Source organism: Stegostoma tigrinum, chromosome 4, assembly GCF_030684315.1.
Source record: "Stegostoma tigrinum isolate sSteTig4 chromosome 4, sSteTig4.hap1, whole genome shotgun sequence".
Taxonomy (NCBI): domain Eukaryota; kingdom Metazoa; phylum Chordata; class Chondrichthyes; order Orectolobiformes; family Stegostomatidae; genus Stegostoma; species Stegostoma tigrinum.
The window spans coordinates 12,571,123-12,595,113 of NC_081357.1; the positions used below are offsets into that span (position 1 = coordinate 12,571,123).

General features: G+C 46.5%; 1 protein-coding gene across 2 annotated transcripts in view; it reads left to right on the forward strand.

Moving 5' to 3' along the window:
- xdh (xanthine dehydrogenase) overlaps positions 1-23,991 on the forward strand; it is a 130,288-nt gene that overhangs the window by 49,502 nt on the left and 56,795 nt on the right. For both annotated transcript variants that reach the window (XM_059645162.1, XM_059645163.1), the window contains exons 8-18: positions 3,487-3,561; positions 6,442-6,516; positions 6,832-6,912; positions 7,487-7,628; positions 8,277-8,369; positions 11,976-12,127; positions 14,015-14,108; positions 14,201-14,310; positions 15,885-16,069; positions 17,499-17,670; positions 20,681-20,770. In XM_059645162.1, the coding sequence (XP_059501145.1) occupies positions 3,487-3,561; positions 6,442-6,516; positions 6,832-6,912; positions 7,487-7,628; positions 8,277-8,369; positions 11,976-12,127; positions 14,015-14,108; positions 14,201-14,310; positions 15,885-16,069; positions 17,499-17,670; positions 20,681-20,770 (1,269 nt within the window). The remainder of the gene's footprint in view (positions 1-3,486; positions 3,562-6,441; positions 6,517-6,831; positions 6,913-7,486; positions 7,629-8,276; positions 8,370-11,975; positions 12,128-14,014; positions 14,109-14,200; positions 14,311-15,884; positions 16,070-17,498; positions 17,671-20,680; positions 20,771-23,991) is intronic.

A 23,991-nucleotide genomic window follows, 5' to 3' on the forward strand; every position in this document is an offset into this window, starting at 1 on the left:
ATCCCGCAACTTCCAACAACCATTAATCTCCCTGAGTTACCCACGTTTCTGTAATTGCCACAATATCGTAGTTCTAATTACCCACCCTTGCTCTAAGCTCATCTGCATTATTTCTGAAACTTGTAGCATTGAAATTTGAAGCACACACACCTCAGAACATCCCTGTGTCCACAAATACTCTCTATTGGCTGCATTTCTTTATAAACAACCTCATTCCCTGTTATGACTGTTGGAAGGCTGAATGCTTCATCCCCGGAATTATAAATCTGGTTCCCCAACCCCTGCCAATCTAGTTTAAACCATCCTGTACAGCTCGAGCAAACCTCCCTCCCAGGATAATTGTGCCCTTCCGGTTCAGGTACAACCCATCCTTACTGAACAGATCCCACCTTCCCCAGAATGTGCTCCATTTATCCACATCATGGAAGCCCTCCCTCCTACACCAGCCCTATAGCCATGTGTTGAGCTGGACTCTCTTCCTATTTCTTACCTCGTTATGATGTGGCACCGGTAGTAATCCAGAGATAACTACCCTGATTGTCCCGGACTTCAACATCCAACCTAACTCCCTGTACTCATTTTTCACGTTCTCAGTCCTTTTTCTCCCTTTGTCATTGGTATCGATGTGTACCATGACTGCTGGTTGCTCACCCTCCCCCTTAAGGATCTTGAAGACACGATCTGAGACATCACGGACGCTGGCACCCAGGAGGCAACGTACCCTCCGTTCATCTCGTTTGCATCCACAGAATCACCTTTTACTATCAAATCCCCCAGTATAATTGGTCTCCTATTCTCCACACTTCCCTTCTGTGCCACAGGGGCAGGCTCAGTGCCAGAGACCTGTCTGCTATGGCCTTCTCCTTGTATGTTGTTCCTCCAACCCCACCCCACCAACAGTATCCAAAACTGTATCATTATTGAGGGGAATGGCCACAGGGGATCCCTGCACGGTCTGCCTATCCCTTTCCCCTTCATGACAGCTACCTTTTCCCTGTACCTTGGGTGTGACCACCTCCTTGTAACTCCTCTCTATCACCCCCTCAGCCTCCCGAATGATCCAGAGTTCATCCAGCTCCAGCTCCAGCTCCCTGGCACGGTTTGTGAGGAGCTGGAGTTGGGTGCACTTCTTGCAGGTGAAGTCAGAAGGGACACCAGCAGTGACCCTTACTTCCCACATCCTGCAAGAAGAGAAGGCAGCTGCCCTAGATTCCATTACCACTACTCTACATCTCCAGAAGAATGAAAAAAAACCTTACCGTACCGACTGTCCGCACAGTCCTTTTTTTTTGGTTAGAGGTAGAGAATGGGTGGGAGACACTACACATGTTTCGGGTTTAACCAAAGTCTGAATATATTAGTTCCTTCCTGGCTTGCGTTCTCTCCACACACACCCACTGCTGAGAACAGGAGTGTCTGCTGCACGAGGTATGATTTTAAGACTGGAGAGAAACAAAAAGAACGTTCCCTTCCCGTCGGCGCTCTAGCTCACATTGCTGCTGCTGAAAACAAGGAAACATGGTTTCTTGCAAGGGAATTGGAATACAAAGAACTGCCATTTTCCCCAGGATGTTGCCTGGTATGGAGGGCGCTAGCTATGAAGGGAGGTTGAGTAGATTAGGATTATTTTCATTAGAAAGACAGAGGTTGAGGTAGGGGGGACCTGATTGAGGTCTACAAAATCATGAGGGGTATAGACAGGGTGGATAGCAAGAAGCTTTTTCCCAGAGTGGGGCACTCAATTACTAGGGGTCATGAGTTCAAAGTGAAAGGAGGAAAGTTTATGGGAGATATGCGTGGAAAGTTCTGTACACAGAGGGTGGTGGGTGCCTGGAAGGCGTTGCCAGCGGAGGTGGTAGAGGTGGGCACGATAGTGTCATTTAAGATGTATCTAGACAGATACATGAATGGGCAGAGAGCAAAGGGATACAGACCCTTGGAAAACAGGCGGCAGGTTTAGATAGAGGGTCTGGATCGGCGCAGGCTTGGAGGGCAGACGGGCCTATTCCTGTGCTGTAATTTTCTTTGTTCTTTGTGTGATATTACAAGGCTGTGGAGTGACTGACACTGGAGGCAGACCAGTAAAGGTTCATGTGATGACTCTCTGGGATCAAGGCTTGTTCAATAAGAATCTGATTACTGTGGGTAAATTGGGACTTTGAAGGATGAAAGGCTCATGTCAGTGAAACCATCAAGATTATGAAGGGCCTGTAAAGTGAATGTAAGACAATGGGGCACAGTTTCAGAATAAGGGCTAGATCATTAAGGACTGAGATGAGATGGAATTTCTTCAGAGATAGTGAATCTTTGGAATTCCCGTACCCAGAGGCTTGTGAATGTGCATGTTTGAGTATATTTAACGACAAAATAGACACAGTTTCGGTCACACAAAAAGGTTTGGGAGGTGGTGGGGAAGTGGAGCCAAAGCTGACAAGCAGCTATTGCCCCTGTTTCTTACATTAATCCAGTAGGACCTTGGGAAGTCGATAAGCATCACCTGTGCCTCTCCCACACATCTACCAGGGTAAGGGCTGTGAAAACGCCAGGTCAACATCATAGTGGGATCAGGTGGCCAATAGCAGAAATGGCCGTGACACTAACAGCCATAATCAAGCATGCTGGGAATTCTGGACCAGCTAGTTTAAACTCCACCCTCAGTTAAAAAAGTCGTGATCTGATTTTGTACAGTGAATGGCAGATTCCTTAAGAGTACTGATGGGCAGAGGGATCTGGGTGTACAGGTACACAGCTCACTGAAAGTGGCAATGCAGGTGGCAAAGGTAGTCAACAAGGTGTACAGCATGCTTGCCTTCATTGGCTGGGACGTTGAGTTTAAAAATTTGGCTGGTAATGTTGCAGCTTTATAGAGCCTTAGTTAGGCCGTATTTGGAACATTGTATATTCAATTCTGGTCGCCACACTACCAGATGGATGGTGGCGGCTTTGGAGAGGGCACAGAAAAGATTTACCAGGATGTTGCCTGGTATGGAGGACAATAGCTATGAGGAGAGGTTGGAGAAACTTGGGTTGACCTCACTGGAATGACGGATGTTGGTGGGGGGGTGGGGTTGACCTGATAGAAGTCTACAGGATTATGAAAGGCATGGACAGAGTGGACAGCCCAAAGCTTTTTCCCAGGGTGGAAGAGTCAGTTACCAGGGTCCATGGGCTTGAGGTGCGAGGGGCAAGGTTTAAAAGTGATGTACGAGGCAAGTTTTTTACACAGAGGTTGGTGGGTGCCTGGAACTCGCTGCCGGAGGAGGTAGTGAAAGCAGATACTGTAGTGACTTTTAAAGGGCGTCTTGACAAATAGGATGGGAATCGAGGGATAGGGTCCCCGGAAGGGGAGGGGGGTTTTAGTTGTGATGGGCAGCGTGTTGGTGCAGGTGCGAAGGGCCTGTTCCTGTGCTGTAATTTCTCTGGGAAATAAAATCTTCAGTTTCCTGTGTCGACCAATTAAGTCTTGTTTCTTTTGCTTCTTTTCAGCCGTCGAAGTGCTGTGTTCAGAGTGGGAAACAAACTGGCTGCTGTAAGGAGCAGTTTGCAGCTAATCATCTCGGGGTTAGTATATCCAAATGTCATAAAGTCAGCCTCCTGGTGCTACCTCTGCATTCGCACTCTGTGCACTCCATCCAATGCATAAATGCATCTTCCAATGTAAATTTACATGTATATGAGACAGGTTTCACAGTGATATCTAGACAACCAGTATCACTAGTACCTTATGGCACACGGCATGTCACTGCTTATGGTTTAGTGTAAACATCTGGAAGTTGTTTACCAGTAAACCCCATTGGCTGGGATTCCTTTATTCATTCACAGGATGAGGGCATCACTGGCTAAGAAGCATTTATTGCCCAGAGGGCTGTTCAGAGTCAACCACATTGCTGAGGATCTGGAGTCACATTTAGGCCAGGCCAGGTCAGGATGGCAGTTTCCTGCCCTAAAGGAAATTAGTGAACCGGATGGGTTCTTCCCAACAATCAACAATGGATTCATGACCATCATTAGATTCTTAGTTCCAGATGTTTTAATCAATTCAAATTCCTGCTGTGTTGGGATTTGAACCTGGGCCCCCAGAACGTAATCTGCATCTCTGGATTGACCGTCCAGGGATAATACCATTCAGCCCTTGCTTTCTCCATTGAATGACGTGATCAGGCTTTGATCAATGCATTAGCTGAGCGCCAGAGATTTTCTGGAAAGTAGCACATTATACAGAACGAAGGAATTTCTTTTTTCAGAGGAGAAGGAGCCTCCAGACCAAATTGGGAAAATAAAAGTGTGTGCCCTGATGCAGTAATTTGTGTTGAGGTTCATCCCGAGCTGCTCCGTGATGCGGGACTCTTGTGCTGTACGGTCTGTTCCCCGGGACGCACACTGAGCCAAACACCGACTGCACCCGGGGAACCATCAACTCAGTGAAAGATGCTCTTTAGTCTGCCTGAAACCTGTTGGTCCTCCAGGGCAGGGAGTTGACCCCTGACTGAGTGTTACAGACTGGGATATCTACGAGATATCTTTGGTTTGTTTGGATAGAATCAAACTCCAATGTTTGTCTGTTTCCTTGATGTACTACTGTACAGAACCAAGCTGCATGTGTGACAATGTATATATACAAAGACTTTTTTAATGAATAAAGTATATTTTTGAAATTAAAAGAAAATAATCTTCAGAGAGAGCAAAGAACCACCTTCATGCGGAACAAATTTGGCCACTTCACTTAAATTGGGTTGTACTTGATTCTCGCCAAAATTATAGCTAAAATGAGAATTAGGGTTCAATGAGGATTAAGTGCAGTGAGATAAAGTGAAGTTAAATGAAGTGAATTAAAGTTGATGTTATGTTATATGAAATAATACTGAAATTTTACATAAAATGTCCTCTAGGGCAGGAAACTGCCATCTTTACCTGGTCTGGCCTACATGTGACTCCAGACCCACAGCAATGTGGTTGACTCTTAACCACCCTCTGGACAATTAGGGACGGGCAATAAATGCTGCTTGACCAGCGACGGCCTCATCCCGTGAATGATTAAAGAAAATGTATGCTTTATATTAAGTGTTGGCACTTAGAGGGTTAAATTAAGGTGGGCTTTTTCAATTGAGTTCTGAATCAGTTCCCTGCCTTTTACTTGCCACACAAGGGGAAGAGCACCTGGGAAAAATGTTTGAGTATTCCTCTTTGGGCAACGGCAGCTGACCTCAGTTCATCCCAGTCTTTCCCATGGGTCCAACGCAGATGAAAATGTGAAGAAAGAAGTCCCACTCTGTCCCCACCTCCACTAGAGTTTGGTATTATTCGCGATTTCATCTAAGTTTCATAAGGTGATGAATGTCAGCAATGTGGAAACAGGCCATTCAGCCCAACAAGTCCACACTGACTCTCCGAAGAGCTTCCCACCCAGACTCGGCCCACTATCCCATCCCTGTAACCCTGCATTTCCCATGGCTAATCCAACACACACACACATCCACGGACACTACGGGCAATTTAGCATGGCCAGCCCACCTAGCCCACACACCTCTGGGCCGTGGGAGAAAAACGGAGCACCCGGAGGAAACCCACGCAGATATGGGGAGAATGTGCAAAGAACAAAGAACAGTACAGCACATAAGCAGGCCCTTCAGCCCTCCAAGCCTGCACCAACACACTTTGCCCTTTCATACTAAAACTGTCATCACTTACAGGATCTGTATCCTTCTATTGCTGTAGTACTCATGTATTCATCCAGAAGTTTCTTGAACGCTGCTCTTGTGTCTGCTTCCACCATCTCCTCTGGCAGCTTGTTCCAGGCACTCACCACCCTTTGTGTGAAAATCCTGCATCGCGCATCTCTTTTGAACATCGCCCATCGCACCTTGAACCTGAATCCCCGAGTAATTGGTCCGTCCAACCTGGGGAAAAGCCTCATACTTTCCACTCTATCCACGCCATTCACAATCTTATAAACTTCTGTCCAGTCGCCCCTCAACCTCCCACATTCCAGTGAAAGCAGACCCAGTCTATCCGACCTTCCGTCGCAGCTAAAAACCCACATACCAGGCAACATCCTGGTAAACCTTTTCTGTACCCTCTCCAAAGCATCTACATCCTATGCTGACCAAACTGTACACAATATTCCAAGAGTAGCCTAACTAAAGTTCTATAAAACTGCAGCACTTATTTATTCTTGTACTCAATGTCCCTTCCAATGAAGGCAAGCATGCCATAGGCCTATTTTACTACCCTATCTACCTCCACTGCCACCTTCAGTGATCTGTGGACCTGCACACCCAGATCCCTCTGCATATCAATATTCCACATGTACAGTCACATAAGGCAGGAGTTGAACCCAAACTCCTGGCACTCTGGGACAGCAGTGCTAACACCACTGAGCGACTAACAGTCGGGATGAGGATTTGTAAACCGAATGTATGATTTTTCTTTCTCCCTTTTCAGCCATCAAACTGCTGTGGCCAGGAAGGGACAGAAAATGGCTGCTGCAAGGGACAGTTTGGAGCCAATCCACCTGGGGTTAGTATTCCTGGATGTTATTAAAGTCATATTCCTGGTGCTATTTCTGTGACTTTTCATCTGCGTGTGCTTCTGTGTAATTCTTCTGAACTGAGTATATGCTGCATGTTTACATGCATGCATACGATGGGAGTTACAGTAATTGAAATTTAACAATGGTGAGAGAAATCCTGTCCATAGAATTAAACGTGACCATCAGGCACTTAACTAGCCAGCAATGGGCCAACCCTAGAATTTAGGCCCAAGGAGCAGGAGGCTCATTTGTCACAAAATATATTCCGGAAGTGACAACTAAACATTTGTTCTTTGTTACAGATGTCACCCAGGCTTTTTGAGCCATCAGCTTTTAAACCTCTGGATCCCACTCAGGAACCGATTTTCCCGCCAGAGCTCCTGGTAGGTACAAGTGTCACGATTCTATTACAGAAGGACGTGCCTCTTGCTGGAGCATAACATTCCAGATTAACTAGTTCCCTTCACCCTGGGTGACCAGATTAGATCTCCACCCAGAAATGTGCTTGTTTCACCCTTGCTTTCAAATCGCACTCATCGCCGCGCTATTCCCTATCTCTGAAACCTCCTCCACCTCCTTTAGATTCTCTGATCTTATTCCAGCTGTTGCTGCACAGGATCACAGGATGGTCAGAATACAGGCCATTCGGCCCATCGTGCTGGCACCAGCTCTTCAAACAAGCGACATTACCCAGAGCCAGTCTCTTGCCTTTTCCCCATCTCCTTCCCTTGCACACCATTTCTATCCTCATGGTATCATGTTGCTGTCCTTTAGAAACACAGTCTTGACCATACAGATCTGCAGTGCTATAATCATGCTCTCACCATCCCCCCAATTCCAATACAAGTTTATAGATGATGCTTGGGCTTAAATGAGCAAACTATTAGGCCTATTCAATGAGCAAGTTCCCAGAGATGAACAATGAACATGGCTGAATAGATCAGCTTTGTTTTGCAGTTACCTCAGAAATCACCTCAGGACACATTGGTCTTTAAAGGGGAGCGTGTCACCTGGATACAGCCAACAACCCTGAAGGAACTGTTGGTCTTAAAAGGCAGGCACCCAGAAGCCAGGCTTGTGGTTGGCAACACCGAAGTAGGTAAGATTAAAACTGCAGAGAGGCCAATAAACCACGCTCTCGCTTTTCCATAAGGTAATGAGATAGGAACTAGCTGTTGAGCTGATACGAGTTGGGGAGGTGATGGCCTAGTGGTATTATCACTGAATTGTTAATCCAGAGACCCTGGTAATGTTTCTGGGGATCCAGGTTCAAATCCTGCCAAGGCAGATGGTGGAATTTGAATCCAATAAAAATATCTGGAATTAAGAGTGAAGACATTGCTGATTGTTTGGAAAAACCCATCTGGTCCACTAATGTCCTTGAGGAAAGGAAGCTTCCATCCTTACCTGGTCTGGCTTACATGGGACTCCAGACCCACAACAATGTGGTTGACTCTCAACTGCCCTCTGGGTATTTAAGGACGGGCAATAAATGCTGCCTGGTCAGCGATGCCCTTTATGAATTTTTAAAAAGTGAATAGAATTGCTTGCTGTCGAAAACACACAATTTAAACTACTGGGGCAGGTCATTAATTATAACATTAACAGTTGTTAGCGGTGAGTGGGTCATGGTAACCAGTGGGCACCAGATGGATGGGACCTCTGAGATTGGCATTGGTGGCGCGGTTAGGAGAAGGAGAAGGAGAAGGACACGTTCACCATCTCAAACTCTCTTGGGTCTGTACAGGCATCGAAATGAGAATGAAGAACATGTTGTACCCAATAATCTTGGCTCCAGCTCATATTCCTGAGATGAATTTTAGCTGCCACAATGATACCGGTAAGTGGAGGTGGTACAGTCTGTACGCAATGATTTTATTGGTGCGGTCGGGTGGGAGAGGGGTTCGGTGTTAGGGACCCACCATTCTGTTACAGAGACCGCTTACACTGTAACCTTCTAAAGTTACCCCAGTGGGTAAGATTCCCTTGGTGGCCAGAATTTATTTAACATGTCTTCTTTTGAGGCCAGTAGCTCTTGGCTATCACTCATTGCCCAGTGGGCTGCCCCGCTTCTTGAACCACAGAGGGTAGTTTCAATACAACTGAATGGTTCTCTTAGCCACACCATAGGATGGTTGAGTCAGCCGCAGCAGGTTGTCCCTAGAGTCAGGTATAGGCTGAGCTAGGAAAGAGCTGTACCAGCACTCCTGAAGGTGCAGTAAAGGTGTGGCCTGTTCAAATTATGGACCTGGACCCACCAGCCGGTCACAAACGTTCTGCCTATCTATTCCTGATGCAGTTGTATCAGGAGGGTACCATATACTTGGCAGGAATAAATAAGTCAAATATACCACTGACCATCATTGAACAATGTAGAATCAGTCAAGATGAATTTTTAGCCTTTTGTTTGAAAATAATGTCACAATCGCCAAAGACAGAAATCTCAGTTAGCATGATTAAAAGAGGAACATTATCATAGCATCGGCCCGATATTTGGCCCTTCGTGTCTGCGTGATCTTCTTAAGAGCATCCCACCCGAACATACCCTATTCCTGTAGCACCGCACTTCCCGTGGCTAGCTTACACATCCCTGGACACAACAGGCATTTTAATACAGCCAATCCACCTAAACTGCACAGGTTTAGACATTGGAAGGAAATCAGAGCATCCGGAGGAAACCCACGCAGACACAGGATGAATGTATAAACTCCACACAGACAGTTGCCTGAGGCTTGAATCAAACCTGGGTCCCTGGCGCTGTGAGGCAGCAGTGCTCACCACTGAGCCACCAGGCTGATCCATTACAAATGATTGCAGGCACATCAGCTCCCATTCAAATCTATCACAGCTGATCTGTACCTCAATGTGGGATTTTACCCACTTTCGCTCTACATCCCAATGTCTCCTAAACTTAGATTTCCAGAAGACATTCAACCAACTGCTACCTAAAAAGTTGTTGAGCAAAGTATGAGTTCATGGCACAGTGGGTAATTTGGATGGAAGATTGGCTGGCTGATAGAAAACAGAGTGGATACATATATGATGATGTGATGAGTAACATTTTGCAAGGTCCTGGAACCTGAGCTTTGTGCAATTTACATCAATATCTTAGGTGAAAGGAGTGAAGGCTTGGTAGCAGATGACATAAAGGTAGGTAGGAAAACATGTAGTGTAGAAAACATAAGGAGGTTGCAAAAACAGAAGTTGCTGGAAAGTCTCAGCTGGTCTGGCAGCATGCGTGAAGGGAAAAACAGAGTTAACGTTTCAAGTCTGGTGAGGAAGGGTCTCTGTTTTTTCACTCTGTTTTTTCTTTCATAGATGCTGCCAGGCCCGCTGAGCTTTTCCTCCAACTTATGTTTTTGTTCCTGATTTACAGCTTCCGCAGTTCTTTCAGTCTTTATAAGGAGTTGCAGGCTGATATAGATACAGTGAGGGAGTGGGCAAAAATCTGGCAGATGGTGTATAGTATAGGAAGACACAGAGTTGTTCACTTTAACAGAGAGAATAGGAAGGCAGAGTTCTACTTAGAGAACGACTGCAAAATTTCAAGTTGCAGAAGAGCGAGGCTGTATTGTGAGTTAGGTACAGCGAGTCATTAGGAAGGTCAATGAAATGTTATCCTTGGCTATGGAGAGGAACTGAATCTAAAAGTGAGGCTTCAGTTTCGTAGGGCACTGAGAAGACTACATTGTGATTACTGCGCGCAGTTTTAGTCCCATTATTTCAGGAAGAACGTAAATACAGGAAAGTGGCTCAGAGGACATTTTATAGATTGACGCCTGGACGTCTTATATAAGTGAGAGTTGGATGGGCTGGGTTCGTTTGCACTGGATTTTGGAAGAGTGAAGGGTGAACGTATCTTGTAGCGTGTAAGATCCTGAATGATCTTGACGAGGTGATAGGGTATTTCCCATTGTGGGTCAGTCCAGAACTAAAGGGACATAATTTAAAATTTAAGAATTGCCCATCTGGGATAGAGACGAGGAGAAAGCGTTTTCTCTCAAAAGGGTATGCCATTTTGGAACTGTCTGCCTCAGAAGGTGGTAAAGGTGAGATCACTGCATATTTTTAAGGTGGAGGGGGATAGGCTAGAGAACGAAGGGTTATTAAAGATGGACGGGAATATGAAATTGAAAAGGGTGTCTCAGTGATTAGCACTGCTGCCTCACAGCACTAGGGGCCCCGGTTCAATTTCACCCTCGGGCAACTATCTGTGTAGAGTTTGCACATTCTCCCCGAGTCTGCATGGGTTTCCTCTCACAGTCCAAAGATGTGCAGGCTAGGTGGATTGGACGTGGGAAATTGTGGGATGTGTGGATTAGGTGAGGTTTATAGGGGGATGGGTCTGGGTGGGATGCTCTGAGGGCCAGTGTGGACTTCTTGGGCCAAAGGCCTTATTTCCACACTGTGAGGGTTCTATGAAACAGATCATCAATTATTTTTGCTGAGAGGCTGATTGGCCAATCTCTGCTCCCAATTCATATCTTGCCATGTTTGATTCACTGATCCAACAAATAAACCTATTGATTGCCGTTGCGGAAACTTGAGTTGCTCTCCAGCATTTACGGCCTATTGGGGGGAGTGAGTTCTCTGTAATAACTAATGTAGGTACCTGGAAAGGGGAGATACCTAAATGTATGTAGGGGGAATAGAGGAGCTGTTATATCAGACAGTTACTGGTTGAAGATCTGACCTCTTTCTGTGCTACCACTCCTATGAAGCCATGTTGAATTGAATTAAAGCAAAATGAAAATTCTAGGTCAACGAGTTTCCCCTTCCCGCTGCACAGTGGACCAAAGAGGATGCCTCCCAGCTGGATGGTTTTGAATTGGATCAGTCCCATTCCGCAACAGTGAATCACATAGACACTCACTGGCTTCCAATGGCTCCCAATTGATTCTAAAACACTCTTCTTTTGTGTCTGCAACCCTCTGTGGCCTCACCTCCTCATCCTCATGATCTCCTCCAGCCCCACAATCCTTTGAGGCATTGGGTCACCTCTAATTCTATCTTGAGCATCCTCAATGTTCATCGCCCCCCCCCCCCCCACCCTTCTTGGTATCTCTGTCTTAAGTACTACTTAGACCTTCAGCTCTGGAATAGCCTCCATAGGGCATGCTGCCTCTCCACCTCCCTCTTTAAGAGGCTGCATGTAAATCTATCCCTTTGACTCAGCTGTAAGCCACCAGGTTTAATGTATCATAAGGTGGCCGGGAGACACACATTTTCTGAGAGTTGCTCAGAAGGGGAGGGCTATGGGATTTCTCACTACACTGAAGGCACCTTATAAATGCTCGAGGATCTGAAGAAGGGCCCTGACCCGAAACATCAGCTTTCCTGCTCCTCTGATGCGGCCCTGCCTGCCGTGTTCCTCCGGCTCCACACTGTGCTATCTATTGCAAATTCTCAAGTTGCTTTTCATGCACGCTCCTTGATTGTTTTGAAGGGATTTTGTTCGGGGCAGCCTGTACCCTGTCCTACATTGGCAGTGTACTGAAGCAGGCTGTAGACCAGCTTCCCAGTTACAAGACTGAGGTTTTCAAGGCCATATTGGAACAGCTGCGTTGGTTTGCAGGGCAACAAGTCCGGAATGTCGCTGTGAGTGCTTTTCTTTCTCCTTCCATTTTTACTCATTCACGGGAAGTGGGCATCACTAGCTGGACATTATCACAGGACTTAGTGCACCAAATAGGCGTGGGCAGCTATCTCACAAAATCATCTCCAAAGGGCAGCGCATGGGATGTGGGCATCACTGGCTAGGCTAGCATTTATTGCCCGTCCCTAATTGCCCAGAGGGCAGTTAAGTGTCAACATTATTGTGAGTCTGGAGTCACATGGAGGTCAGATCAGGTGAGGATGGCAGTTTCCTTCCCTGAAGGACATTAGTGAGCCAGTTGGGTAACTTCACTGGAAGAATAACACAGAATGCCAGCATTGTGCTCTGAATCATGGGGTCAAATCCCACCTGGGTAGCTGGAAGAATGCTAAATCTGGAATTAAAACAATTTTCATCAATGGTGACCATGAAATGTTTTTCTTATTCATTCATGAGTTATGGGCATTACTGGCAGGCCTGTTATTGCCCATCCTTACTTGCCCTGAAGAAGGCGATGGCGAGCTGCTTCCTTGAACCACTGCAATCCTTGGGACGTAGGGATACCCATAATGCCATTAGGCAGGGAATTCCAACAACCTCGACCCAGCTTCAGTATATTTCCAAGCCAGGATGGCGAGTGGCTTGGAGGGGATCCGGCAAGGGGTGGCCCTTCCCATGTATCTGCTGCCCTCGTCCTTCTCGATGGAGGTGGTCGTGGGCTTGGATGGTGCTGTTGAGGGTCTTTGGTGAATTTCTGCAGTGCGTCCTGGAGATAGTGCACATGGCTGCTGCTGAGCGTCGGTGGTGGAGGGACCAGATGTGGTGCCAATCAAGGGCGCTATTTTGTTCCTGGATGACGTCAAGCCGTTAAGGGTTAACTACATTGGTCAGGCAATATTACGGTTAAGGACCGGGCAAAGTTTCCCTCCCTAAACGGTGTAATATACTTGGGAGCACCATTACATGCAAATTCCCCACCTAGGCACTCACCATCCTGACTCGGAACTATACCGCTGTTCCTTGGCTATCATTGCTTTGAAATCCTGGAATTCCCCTCCCTCAGAGAATTGTGGGTCTATCTACAGCAGGTGGACTGCAGCGGTTTAAGAAGGCAGCTCACCCCCAACTTCTCAAAGGGCAACTAGGGACGGGACAATAAATGCTGGACCAGCCTGTGATACCCGCATTCCCATAAATCTACATATATGAATTGCTCGAGGGCATTAAGGCCTGGAGAATAAATGCTCACAGGAGTTTAGAAGTTTCATTAGAGTTGAGAAGGTTGAGGGGAGATCTAATAGAAACTTACAAGATAATGCATGGCTCAGAAAGGGTGGACGCTGGCAGGTTGTTTCCGTTAGGCGAGGAGACTAGGACCCATGGGCACAGCCTTAAAATTAGAGGGGGTAAATTTAAAACGGAAACGAGGAGACATTTCTTCAGCCAGAGAGTGGTTTGCTTGTGGAATTCATTGCCACGGAGCACAGTGGAGGCCGGGATGTTAAATGGCTCCGAGGCAGAGATTGATAAATTCTTGATCTCGCAAGGAATTAAGGGCTACGGGGAGAGTGCAGGGAGGTGGAGTTGAAATGCCCATCAGCCACGATTAAATGGCAGAGTGGACTCGATGGGCCGTATGGCCTCACTTCCACTCCTAGGTCTTATGGTCTTAGGAGTGCCCATATCCCACGAATGAACTGAAATACAACTCTGTCTGGCTCCAGAGGGATGGATGGGTGTGGGTGTATCATCAGGAATAGGATCTGATCTCCTGCTGTTGGGAGGAGGAGTATCCAACCCAGTCTTGAATTGTGCAGCAGTGTGTGGCCTGGGAAAGCAGGAGCCTAGACACTGCACAGTACTAACCCTCCTCCTCTCCACACTTCCAGGCAGTCGGAGGGAACATCATGACCGCCAGCCCTATCTCGGACCTCAACCCCGTGTTCATGGCATCTGGCTGCCTGCTCACCTTGTCCTCTGAAGGTGGGTGGTATCCCAGAGAGATGTTTGAGACCCATCGCTATCTGACTGTGAACGTGGCCGTGGAGCTAATCCTCCCTTTGCCCTGTCTGCAGGTTGTAAACGCATCGTGCGGATGGACCAAGATTTCTTCACAGGCTACAGGAAGACGATGGTGAAGCCACAGGAAATATTGCTCTCCATTGAGATCCCCTACACCAAAAAGGTGAGAAGCTGTCCCCTGCTTACTGTAAACAAACACAGAGAAGTGTTGAGAAGCTCGGCAAGCCTGGCAGTGTCTGGGGAGAGAAAGTAAACTTAACGTTTCGAAGCCCAGTGACCTTTGGATTCTTGAGTGGTCACTGGACTCGTAATTATTAACTCTGCTTTATCTCCCCACGTGCTGCCACAACTCCTGAGTTTCTCCAACCATTTTCTGCCTTTGTTTCAGATTTCCAACATCTGCAATTTTTTGTTCAATTTTGGTTATGTAACTCTGCAAAAACACATTATAAACTGAGTGTAGTCTATAACTTGACCAGCGTGGGGTTGATTACTATGAAGGATAATGAAGTTGGTGGCGTGATGGTGAGGTGGAGATTTAACCTTAAAACTAGTTTGGATGATTGAGCCATTAAAGTTGTATAAACCTGAACCCCAATTCCAACCTGCCCTGTTCCAGGTCACTGAGCAACCAACACTCTGCAAAAATACTCTTTGATAACTCAAATATCACAAAAAGACTTGATAAGCAAGGTGAGAAAGAATAATGTGTGTTAGCAGGCGTGTGGGTTAGTGAGAGAAAATAAGAACTACAGATGCTGGACAATGAGATAACACAGTGTGGAGTTGGAGGAAAGGTAGCATCAGAGGAGCAGGAAAGCTGACGTTTCAGGTCAGTGTATTAATATATGTGGATTATGTGTGGATTAATGAGGTCAGTATGATGGTGCTGTGGCTTTAAGAGGTTATTTTGTCCATGCTTTTGTTAAAGAGAGGTTGTAAGGCAGAGATCGCAGGCAGTCTACCAAAACCGTTAGACTAACCAGCTTGTAATACCTCGGGTGTTTTTAAAAGTTGTAACAATAGAAGCAGCCAGGTGTGGCCAGTCTCACAGACCAGGATTGTGGGCTTGAAGAAGTGGATGCTATTTCTCCTTCTCTCGATCACAGCCAAAAATTGGGGATTCTCTTCCTCGACTGCTGGATTGCATATGAATCAAAAGCTGTTTTTCTGAATTTGCCTTTTTGCCAAAGAGCATGTTTATGAGATGTTACTATATTGGAACAGTTCATTATTCCGTTAAGGTTTCCAATTGAGTTAAGCTATTTTAAATTTCTCTTTCTTTGGATGTATTTTGACTACAGCGTTTAAATAAATTGTGTTTTGCTGAACGTCGAGAAGTTTGACTAGTTGCATTGCATCCGGAACACGGCACATTACATTTGCTTGAAAATAAGAAAATGTTAAAGTCTAGGCTAACTTTTAACTTATTTTGAGGGGGTCTGGTCTGGTTCATAACAGCAGTTAAGGAGTTAATAAATGGCTGATCAGGTTCAAGGGGCTCAGTGAACTATTTCCTCTCTTCATAACAATGTGCATATGTTTGTCGAGCTTCCGTGAATTATCCTGTTAAGCTCCTTTGATTTAGGAAGGGCGATTTCAGCTTCACTAGTGTTTCCACTCTCACTGAATTCCCACACCCCTGGCACCATTCTGCTCAACCTCTTCCCCACCCTCTCCAAGGTCCTGTAAGTGGGGTCGACACATCGGTCGTTGACTTCGTCCGTTCCGTTGCAGGGAGAATATTTCTCGGCATACAAGCAAGCCCAGAGACGGGATGACGACATCGCAATCGTGAACTGCGGGATGAGAGTCGCTTTCAAGGAAGGCACCGACATTGTGGAAGAGCTGGGGCTGAGTTACGGAGGCATGGCTGTGAACACCGTGTTCGCAAAGCAGACGTGTAAACAGCTCCTTGGGAAGTAAGTCACCTCAGAGCTGATTCAGCGTCACCCGTTTACCTTGAGTGAGGCCACTGAACTGAGGCTTCCCAGTCACTGGTGGGGTGGGAAATATGTGATACACTTCCCATTTTAACACACACGTGATAAATTAATCAGACCTCATGCCCCTTAATCAAGAGTGGGAACAGCAATACAGAGTACAGTACAGATACCCCGAACCACACGGACACTCAGTTCCCCCTCGCACATAGCTGTCATTGATAAGGTTAGAGATTAATCATTATTTGAGGATGCAACCTTTGGAGATAAGCACCTCAGTGTAATATGTTCTATTCCTAATAGCTAAGTGGTAATGGACAGAAATGAAGTTTAATGTTTGCTCATTTTCGTTAGAGAAAAGAAGGTTGAGAGGTGACTTAATAGAAACATATAAAATAATCAGAGGGTTGGATAGAGTGGATAGGGAGAGCCTTTTTCCTAGGATGGTGACGGCGAGCACGAGGGGGCATAGCTTTAAATTGAGGGGTGAAAGATATAGGACAGATGTCAGAGGTAGTTTCTTTACTCAGAGAGTAGTAAGGGAATGGAACGCTTTGCCTGCAACGGTAGTAGATTCGCCAACTTTAAGTACATTTAAGTCGCCATTGCATAAGCATATGGACGTACATGGAATCGTGTAGGTTAGATGGGCTTGAGATCGGTATGACAGGTCGGCACAACATTGAGGGCCGAAGGGCCTGTACTGTGCTGTAACGTTCTATGTTCTATTTTGACATTTTTATTTACAGAGTCATACATGACAAACATACAACTCCTAACTCAACGCACACAGTTTCAATCATCTCTTATATGTAGGAGGACATCCACACACTTATTTAATGCTCCCCACCAGAGCACAGTTAACAGTCTAGAGGGAGTGACGCATTCCCTAAGGGCATGTCTGTAACAGCCTCCAATGACTGAGATAGTTCCCCTCAGTTGGGAAGCTGCTGTAGACAGATCTGCACCTTGTACCAGTACAGATTGAGGTTACTAACTGAGGAGAGGACCTGGGCATGCTGGGATGATCAGACTTGGCGATGTGCTGGGTGGCAGAGGAGTGGCCTGAGAGTAGTGGGGGGGGCTGTGATTTGGGCTAGTGTCCAGCTTGTAGCCAACGTCAGCCTTAAAACCCTGGCCCACGGCCCCAGTGGCACTGGTGGGGTCGGGGGGAGAGGTTTCGCTGAGGTGGCTCAGGCAATACAGTGGGCTCCCGTAATGGCCTTCCACATTGTAACACTGTCTGATAAATTGCAGGGGCAGGGAAATGCTGCTTTACACACGACTCAAACAGAAATTGAAACGAGCCGAGCACAACTTGCCTTGCTTTCAATCCTTAAAACGGTGGAACGTGGACACGCTCTCAGACGTAACAGTGATTGCTTTTCCCAAACCCCTCTCCATTTAGGAAATGGAACAGGTCGATGCTCCAGGAAGCCTGCTCTCTGCTTGCTGACGAACTCACACTCTCACCCTCTGCTCCGGGTGGCATGGTCCAATTTCGACGCACCCTGACTCTCAGCTTCTTCTTCAAGTTCTACCTCACTGTCCTCCAGAAGCTGGGGCAAGACTTCAAGAATGTACGTAGCCCCTAACTCCGCTCACTGCCGGTCTGCCAACATGTACAGTATCCAATATTTTGAACGTTGCTGCAGTGTTCGCGGCAGGACTGAAGTGGGCAGAGCATCCACTTGACTCATGATGGCACATTTTGGCAAGGAATATCAGTTTAATGAGTAAAACAGAGTTTAACTAAAATCAGCCTCTGTGACCCACAGCAAGAAGAGCTCTGAGGAGGTCGATGGCCTCATGGTATTATCTCCGGACAATTAATCCAGAGATCCGCATGATTCCCTAGGGGGCTGCGTTCAAATCCTGACATGGCTAGTGGAGGAATTTGAGTTCAACGAAAATCTGGAATTAAGAGTCAACTGATGACCATGAACCCATTGTCAGAAAATCCCATCTGGTTCACTAATATCCTTTAGGGCAGGAAAGTGCCATCCTTACTTGGTCTCGTCTACATGTGACTCCAGACCCACAGCAATCTTGACTGCCCTCTGGGCAATAAGAGATGTGCAATAAATACAGGCCTAGCCAGTAATGCATTCATCCCACGTATGAATGAAAAACAAAATGACAACAATATCTGCCAATGAATGATTTCTTAAATGAAAGACAGTGTGTGAAAATAGTTCTGCCGGAGTTGGATAGAATTGAAGGCCAGCCGTGGATCTTGGGAGAAGGAAGAGTCATTTAAAGGGTGGAGAATCTGTCACCTTCCCAACTCATCCTGATTAAGTCAGGGCAGGGATGATCGAGGACAGCCCTAGGTCAGCTGGGGCCTTTAAGTAGCCATTGTAGGCCCTCATCCTGCTCCCAACATCATTTGGGCAGCCTGTCTGACTGGTCCTGGCTCGGATTATCCCACTTAAACGATCTGTCAGGGCTTCTCAACAACCCAACCCCCACCCCCGCCCGGGACGGTTCTGTCCCAGGCTGCTTGCAGTCCCAGTATTGGCCACTGCTCCTGGTGGCACTGCTGACACTGAAAAATCAAATAACTCCTACTGACCTCCCTAACCTGTTCTTCATCTCACCTATCCCCTCCTCCCACCTCAAGCTGTACCCCCATTTCCTTCCTACTAATCTCATCCCGCCCCCTTGAACTGTCCATCCTCCCCGGACTGACTCCCTACCTCCACTCACCTCTACAGGCTTCATCCCCACCTCTTTAACTTGTCTGTCTCCTCTCCACCTATCTTCTCCTCTATCCATCTTCGAGCCGCCACCCCCCCCGCTCCCTGTTTATTTCAGAACCCTCTTCCCCTCCCCCATTTCTAAAGAAGGGTTTAGGCATGAAACATCAGCTTTTGTGCTCCTCTGATGCTGCTTGGCCTGCTGTGTTCATCCAGCTCCACACTTTGTTATCTCGGATTCTCCAGCATCTGCAGTTCCCATTATCTCTAACTCCTATTTACCAGCAGCTCTTGGAGGTGGAAATCTCATCCTGAAGGACCCAGAGAATCTAGACGGCTAGATAAGTGCCCGATTGGGACCTGACCCTGTCAGGGCTCCTGAAAATATCTTTATTAGAAGATGCAGTCACCACATTGACCACTAAATAAAGCCTATTGTGTGCAAACAATTCAGTCTCGGCCTCTTATCCATCATACAGTCTCCAGACATAATTAATGGTGAAATTATCCAATCTTTTCCATCCTGGCCAGGGTCACCAAGAAATCACAACATCTGTTTATCAATCTGGCTGTAGTGGCGAAGGGGCGGTCAGCCAGTGTTGATTGGTTTGTGAAGAGACTCTGTGTATTATGTTGGCTGTCCAGTTGGAAGAAAGCCATACCGGCCTTGAGCTGTGGCAGGGTACAAGCTGGCGCCAGGGACAAGGGATCAAATTTGTCAGGAAGCGACCAGAATGCTGTCTGCTTTGACAAACAGGGCAGTTTGTAGTCACCTAACTGGAGTTTTTAAAGTGAGTGAATAAAGGGCTTGAGACTGCCCTGAACAAAGTGGTGTCAGAGCTGGATGGGACAAGAATTCCTTGCATACCTAGACATACAAGGCAATGGTCCAAGCGTTAGGAAATGAGATTAGAATAGTTAGGTGGCTACCACAGACTCAACGGACTGAAGGGCCTTTTTCAGTGCTATATACTTCTATGACTCTCTGACATTGTAGGATAATTTAAGCACAGAGAGACACTACAGTAATTTCTCCTTTAAACACTTGGAAGCTTTTTCAACATTTACCTTTTCAAGAAAACTTTCAATATCTTCCATGTCCTATCGTAGATTAACATCCTTTCGGTTCTTTTGTTAATCTTCTTTATTCTCCCTCTATAGGCGTCACTTTCTTGGAAACTTTGACCATCAAAGTACTACGTAGATATAGAATGTTAACGGAAGTGGAAGAGAGCATGGACCTGATCTCAAACAAATCGGGACTTGCTTATCAATGTAACTTTTTCAATGTTCCTCTTTTACACAAACATACTAACTAGGACCTCTTGTCAAAAAGTACTTAAATCCTCACTGATCCCCATCCCAACTCCCTACCGACACTCACCCTTACTGGCTCCATCCCCACCTCCTTGACCCGTCCGTCTTTTCTCCAGCTATCTGCTCCTCAATGCACCTTTTATCTCCGCCTCCCTCTTTCTCTATTTATTTCAGAGACCCCTTCCCCTCCCCCAGTTCTGAGGAATGGTCCAGACCCAAAACGCTTCTCTGATGCTGCCTGGCCTGCTGTGTTCCTCCAGCTCGACACCTTGTTATCTTGATTAACTGTGAAGCTCCTTCGGCCAGACATGACAATAGCTTCCTAGTGTACAATACGTTTATTTGCCTCTTTTGCGATTTTCATGCTTGCAGCTCAGTTTCTGACAGTATGCGTTTACTTTGCTCCAAATCCTCACTTTGGTGAAGTACAGTCAGCAGAGATTAGCTACCAGTTTTGAGGAGCTAATATTCACACGGTATAATTACATCAAACCATCTCGAAAGTTATTTCTCACCCCTGTGTCAGTAACATTTGATAATCACTGGATGCCTGCTTTCCCCTTCCTCCCTTTAGGATTTCCAAGTTGAAGCTATCCCTCCGGATTACCTCAGTGCCACGGAATTATTCCACAAGGACCAACCTTCAGCAGTTCAGCTGTTCCAGGTTAGTGGCTGTATTCATTATTCCATCAAACTTCTCAGATGCATGTCCTAAAGAATGCCGTACCTTGACTTCCAAAGTAACAAGAAGCTCACGAAGCACTGAAGCAAAATATCTGGTGGAGTCAGAGATTGTCATCCCTTTGGTCGGCATGTTTAAGCAAAATAGGCTCCCAACTCTTATGTTATTGTCATCTATTGAATATATTTCCTGAAGACGTGGGCTGGCACGGTGGCTCAGTGGTTAGCACTGCAGCCTCACAGTGCCAGGGTCTCGGGTTTGATCCGACCCTCGGGCGACTGTCCGTGTGGAGTTTGCACATTCTCCCCGTGTCTGCGTGGGTTTCCTCCGGGTGCTCCGGTTTCCTCCCACAGTCCAAAGATGTTCAGGTTAGGCGGATTGGCCGTGCTAAATCACCCGTGGTGTCCGGGGATGTGCAGTCTGGATGGGTTAGCTGTGGGATTTCAGGGTTACAGGGATTGTCTGGGATGCCTTCGGATAGATGGGAGGGCATCAAAAGATATGTGGGGGCAACGGTGGCAGGGTAGAGAGGGCAGGCAGTTTGGGAGTTAAGCAGGCAAGATGTGAAACCATAACCAGATCTTTCATGATTTAATTGAATGGCAGAGCATGTTCGTAGACCAAATGGCCTAAAATCCAGATCCTTAGTGTTTCATTTTTGTGAGACATTAAACTGAGGTCTACACTCTGTTAAAGGTCCCATGGCAGTACGTTTAGAAGAAGGTTAGGGGACATACACCTGTGACATGGCCTATACCTATCCTCCAATCCACATCACAAAAACAGATATTATAATCACACTGCTACCTGTGGGATCCCCACGTGCACATTATTTATGTGAATTCAATTGATGAGATCAGCATCATCCACATTTGTAAGCGTTGAAAGCTCTTTGTCAATGAAATGAGGCCGAGTTACCAGGAAAAGACAGGCAAGTGGCCGAAGGGAGTGTCAGATCAACCTTGATTCTATTGAATGGCAGAATAGGCTTGAGGGGCTGAACAGCATTCTCTTGTTTGTTTCTCTTAGGGCCTCACAAAATTGTAGAATCCCTACCGTGTGGAAACAGGCCCTTCGGCCCAACAAGTCCACTTCGACCCCCACAGCATTCCACCCAGACCTTGTGGAACATGGCATTGAGATAAAGGATCGGAGACAGTAGGAACTGCCGATGCTGGACAATCTGAGATAATAAGGTGTAGAGCTGGATGAACACAGCAGGCCAAGCAGCATCATAGGAGCAGGAATGCTGACATTTCGGGCCTGGATCCTTTTTTCTGAAGAAGAGTCCAGACCCAAAACATGAGCTTTCCTGCTTCTCTGATGCTGCCTGGCCTGCTGTGTTCATCCAGCTCCACACCTAGTTATCTGAGATAAAGGATTAGATGTGATCAAATTGAGGTGCAGAACAGGCTGCTGGATGCGAAGAGCCATCCATTCCACGTTTAGGCTAGCATGTGAACCTTTCCATCCCTCTAGCTCCAGCTGGTGAGTCTGTTTGAAGAAGAGGACGGCAGCCTTATTCTGTTGCGCAAATGTTCTTGACCACTATTCACTTGAAAGTGGTGTGTGCTATATACAAATCTGGGACTGGACCAGGGCGTGTGTCAATAAGCCCACCGAAACTCACCATCCATACACCAGGGGGCCAGAGCGCAAATTATCAATGAGAAAGCCAAGGCGGGGGAAATTGGCTTTGCAAATCGAGTTCAAAAGTAGTATAAGAAATATGAGTGCACCATAGCACACCTTCAACTCTGCCAGCTCTGCTCTACCTTTTGATTGGAAGCTAATCTTCCCCATCTGTTCCACTTACTTGGTCTATCCATCCATTCACTTGGTATCCAAAAATCGCTGGGGATTCTGTGTACAATTCTGGACACTGATGTACTTCATTAGGTCAAGCTATCAATATGATAGGGTCCAAGTGCGGCCCTATGTTTGCGCACATCACAAAAGACTGGGTTCTTGTTGAGACAGACGCATTAAAGTTTATTAACAATGTTCGCTATTTGCACAACCATAAGATCTCAGAATCACATGTAATCTGGATTCTGTGTGAATTGATGTCACAGCTACATTGTGTTCAGTTCTGGTCTCCACATTACAGGGAGAATGTGGAGGATTTGGAGCGGGTGCAGATGAGGTTTACCAGGATGCTGCCTGGATTAGAGCATATAAGCTGTAAGGAGAGGCTAGAAAAACTCTTCAGATAACAAGGTGTGGAGAGGAATGAACACAGCAGGCCTTTTTCTGAAGAAGGGGCCAGACCCGAGCTTTCCTGCTCCTCTGATGCTGCCTGGCCTGCTGTGTTCATCCAGTTCCACACCTTGTTATCCCAGATTCTCCAGCATCGGCAGTTCCCACTGTCCCTAGAAAAATTCTGGTTGTTTTCCCTGGAGCAGCAGAGGCTAAGTAGAGGTCTGACAGAAATCTATACAATTATGAGATGCATAGATAGGGTTGACAGTCAGAATCTTCTTTTTCCCAGAGTTGAAGTGCCTAATACCAGAGGGCATGCATTTAAGGTGAGAAAGGGAAAGTTCAAAGGAGGTGTGAGGGGAAAATGTTTTACACACAGTGTGGTAGCTGCCTGAAAATGCTACCAGGGGTAGAGGTGGATGCAGATATGGTAGGGGCATTTAAAGGTCTTTTAGATGAGCAAGGAGTGGAGGGAAATGGACTAAGGGCAGGCGGAAGTGATTAATTTAATATGGCATCATGTTTGCACAACATCATCTTGTTTCTATCCTGTACTGTTCTATGTTCTATGGATGACTGCAGTGCTATATAAGGCTCACTGCATTGACAGAGCAGCTGGAGACCAGGCCCTTTATCCTGGGACATCATGTGTCTTGTGCCATCTAATTGTCATCAACGTACAAGTAACAGTAAAACGGGCACCGAGAGCTGTTCTGACGCAGTGATCGTGTTACCACCTGTGGATCAGGAGACCTGGGTTCAAATGCCCCTTGCTCCACAGAATGTGTCACAATATCTCTAAACAGGTTGATTCGGGAATTATCTACAGCATGTACTGTACCTCCTGAACGTCTCAAGGCCCTGGGGAAATTACAGAGGAGATTTGTCAGGAGGAAACGAGGGGCTGGGTCTCCTTTGTTGTTTGGAGAACCTGGCATTGTTCCCAACAGAGAACGAGTTAAATTTGATGGGTGTTTTATTAAAGCAAATAGGTTCGTAAT